We start from the raw sequence: 3,588 nt of genomic DNA on the forward strand, positions 1-3,588 counted from the left end.
GTGGGCCCGGGCACGTGGGGCGGGCCGGGCCATGTGGCTCCCCGGCCGCGCCGCCGCGCCGCCCGCCCCATTTCTTTCTCTTTGCTCCGCAGCACCAGCGCGATGGCTGCCCAGGGAGAGCCCCAAGTCCAGTTCAAAGTAGGTCGTCCTCGGGGGTGGGTGCTGCCCGCGGGGACACGCGGGGTCCGCGGGCGGGGCGGCCCCGAACGCCTGCCGGCCGCCTCCGTGCCGCTGCGGCCGTTCGTCCTGGGCCCCGGGGGCGGGTGGGGGTGCTGGCTCCTCGGAACGCGCGGGGACGCTGCGGTGCCCAAGTTTGATTTGTCCGAGTCATCATCGCTCGGCCGGCGCGGGCGGCGGGGGGGGGGGGGGGAGGCCTTTGTTTTCGGAGCGCCCCCGGGACCCGCAAAGTTAGCGTGTCCGCAGAGGGCTTGCCGGCCCCGGGGTTCCGGGGTCCCGAGCCGAGGCGTCGTCGCGGTTATTTCAAGAATCTGCCTGCCCGCAGCTCGTGTTGGTTGGCGATGGGGGTACCGGGAAGACTACGTTCGTGAAACGTCATCTGACCGGTGAATTTGAGAAGAAGTATGTAGGTACGTGGGGGCGACGCGGGTGCGGGATGCGCGTGGGGCGGCGTTCGTGGGCTAACGTGACGTGTTGTGTTGCAGCCACCTTGGGTGTGGAGGTCCATCCCCTCGTGTTCCACACAAACAGAGGGCCCATCAAGTTCAACGTGTGGGACACGGCCGGGCAGGAGAAGTTCGGGGGGCTCAGAGACGGCTATTACATCCAAGGTAGGGCCTCGCTGCCTGGGGGCTGTTGTCGGGCGACTTTGGGGGCGTGGGGGGGGGGGCGTCTGTTCAGGCCGACCACCCCGGGCTTTGACTCCGGGAGGGGAGGACCTCGAAAGTTCTGCCCGAGTCCTGTGCTGCGTCAGGACGGGCTGTTTTCTACGGAGTTTCATAAAACAACAGCTTCGGAGGAGCTGTTGCCGTAGTTTCGGGAATAGCTGGTGGTTCTTTCAATTGTACTAAGTTTGGCGAGGTTTTTCTTTTTTTCCGTAAAATGTTTGATCGCGGTTACATTGTTGTATCAAACAAAGGTGGATACAGAAACTGCCTCCTGAAATCTCACTCCTGTGATGAAAAATTTGTTGGGAATCCTTTCATACCTTTAGCCTGTTTTGAATATGTACAAATATGTGGATTTTTTGCCCCCCCCCCCCCCAATCTTGAGCTAAAAAGCTACTAGACTACATACTTGTGGCTGTTGTCTTACTGTGAATTCCCTTCTAGGTCAACATGGAGATTTGAGGGTTTTGGTGGGGCCCCCCCCTAAATTTTTTAAATGTTTATTTTTGAGAGACAGAGTGCAAGCAGGGGAGGGGCAGAGAGAGAGGGAGACATAGAATCCAAAGCAGCTCCGGGCTCCGAGCTGTCAGCACAGAGCCCGATGCGGGGCTCGAACCCACAAACCGTGAGATCATGGCCTGAGCAAAGTCAGACTGAACCGACTGAGTCACCCAGGTGCCCTGAGACTTGAGTGTTTTTAGCCAAAGGAGTAACCTGTTTTGCTATGTTTAGTCATTTTAGGACCTTTAAAAGTGGGTTCTTAGACCTTTCGAATAAAGGAGATGAGTTGTCTGGAATGCTGACTTACTGTTGATCTACTTCAGATTTGGGGACGAGGTGGAATTAAGCATTACGGGGACAGATTGGATGTGGCAAGCTGGTCATTCACACTTGAGCAGGAAGTGGGATTTTAAATCTTGTGTGTTACAGTGATGTAAGAGTTTTCCACTTGGAAGAGGCCTTGAGAACGAATGGAGCAATGCAGATGACCTGGTTTGGGCCTGAAGTGAAGCCCGTGGTCCTTAGCAGTGTCATCTGTGTGGGACGTTCTACGCGGGTAACAGTCACTGTCAATCTTTCTTTCAGCCCAGTGTGCCATTATAATGTTTGATGTCACATCACGGGTTACTTACAAGAATGTGCCTAACTGGCATCGAGATCTGGTACGAGTGTGTGAAAACATCCCCATTGTGCTGTGTGGCAACAAAGTGGACATTAAGGATAGAAAAGTTAAGGCAAAATCTATTGTCTTTCACCGAAAGAAGAACCTTCAGGTATGTTTCTTGAAACTTCTCCTTTACTGTATTATGGCTTAGTCTAAGATAAAATTCAAAGTAATAGGGTGCATTAAAGTGATGCGTAAATACGTGTTGTACGGATCAAAGGAATTTTATTTAGTTTGGAGCATACTCTAGAATGATCCCTGAGGAGTAGGTATTTTGTAACTAGTTTTTGCTTTTTTTTAACTTATTTTTTTATTTATTTTTGAGAGAGAGCACTAGTGGGGGAGGGGCAGAGAGAGGGGGAGACACACTCCGAAGCAGGCTCCAGGCTCCGAGCTGTCAGCACAGAGCCCGATGCGGGCCTCGAACCCACGAACCGCGAGATCATGACCTGAGCCAAAGTCTGATGCTTAACCGACTGAGCCACCCAGGCGCCCCTAACTTTGCTTCCTTCTTAAACAGTACTATGACATTTCTGCCAAAAGTAACTACAACTTTGAAAAGCCCTTCCTGTGGCTTGCGAGAAAACTAATCGGAGACCCTAACTTGGAGTTTGTCGCCATGCCCGCTCTCGCCCCGCCAGAGGTGGTCATGGACCCGGCGTTGGCAGCGCAGTACGAGCACGATCTAGAGGTGAGATGCCTGTGCGCCCGGCGCGGCTCTTGTCGTGCCTCGGTGGACGCCTGGTGGCTTGAGCCTCACTGCGTGTGTCTGTCCCTAGGTTGCTCAGACGACTGCTCTCCCGGACGAGGACGACGACCTGTGAGAGCGGCTGGAGCCGGCGTCAGAAGTCTAGTTTTATAGGCAGCTGTCTGTGATGGCAGTGGTGCGGTGTGTTTGCCACTTTATTACATAGCTGAGCAGAACGTGTGCTTCGTCTTGGGGATGCTGAATGAAGGAGACGGATGGGCTTTGGAGTGAATGTGGCAGTTGAAAAAGTACCTTCATTTTTTGGACCTGCGTATTTAGCTGTTTCGGAGCGCAGTTGTTTCCTTCCTGAGTTTCAAATATAAGACTGCTATGGTCACAGTATCCAGTGGTGAAATTCATTGTCACTGTCCTTCCCATTCCTTTTCGTTTAGAATCAGAATAAAGTTGTATTTCAAATATCTAAGCAAGTGAGCTCATCCCTTGATTGGTAAGCATTTTAAAAACCACTAATGGGGAAAATTGTGCCATGTTACTGTGTAAATTGCTATGTTGTTAGTGTCACTTAGTTTGAAGTTTTCCAGGTTACATTCTTTTTTTTTCGTACGTTTGAATCATTTCACACAAATGATAGGAAAGATGTCCCTAGTATTCTGTTTGGTAAGTTGTCATGGGGTGTGAATACTGTTAGTGCGGTTAAGCTACAGTGATGTTCATCCCCCCTGCCTCGTGACTAAGTAGCGTCACTTAGGGAAGAGCTTGAGACGTACGTGATCTCTCAGTAAAAGTGTAAAAGTGGTCCGTGTTTTATTAAAGGACGTTTCGAATAGGTATTTTAAGATTTACAGTTGCTATTTGTGGCAAAAGTAACC

The 3,588-nt window shown here is 51.5% G+C and overlaps 1 protein-coding gene across 1 annotated transcript in view; it reads left to right on the top strand.

Annotated features, from left to right (window-relative positions):
• The window catches only part of RAN (RAN, member RAS oncogene family), a 595,260-nt gene extending 592,078 nt beyond the window's left edge, over window positions 1–3,182 (top strand). The window contains exons 2-7 of the mRNA XM_049620694.1: window positions 93–138; window positions 503–587; window positions 663–788; window positions 1,932–2,119; window positions 2,531–2,701; window positions 2,790–3,182. Of these exons, the coding sequence (XP_049476651.1) occupies window positions 103–138; window positions 503–587; window positions 663–788; window positions 1,932–2,119; window positions 2,531–2,701; window positions 2,790–2,834 (651 nt within the window). The 5' untranslated portion in view covers window positions 93–102 and the 3' untranslated portion in view covers window positions 2,835–3,182. The remainder of the gene's footprint in view (window positions 1–92; window positions 139–502; window positions 588–662; window positions 789–1,931; window positions 2,120–2,530; window positions 2,702–2,789) is intronic.
• The last annotated feature ends 406 nt before the right edge of the window (window positions 3,183–3,588 follow it).

The sequence above is a fragment of the Panthera uncia genome, assembly GCF_023721935.1.
Source record: "Panthera uncia isolate 11264 chromosome D3 unlocalized genomic scaffold, Puncia_PCG_1.0 HiC_scaffold_9, whole genome shotgun sequence".
NCBI classification, from domain to species: domain Eukaryota; kingdom Metazoa; phylum Chordata; class Mammalia; order Carnivora; family Felidae; genus Panthera; species Panthera uncia.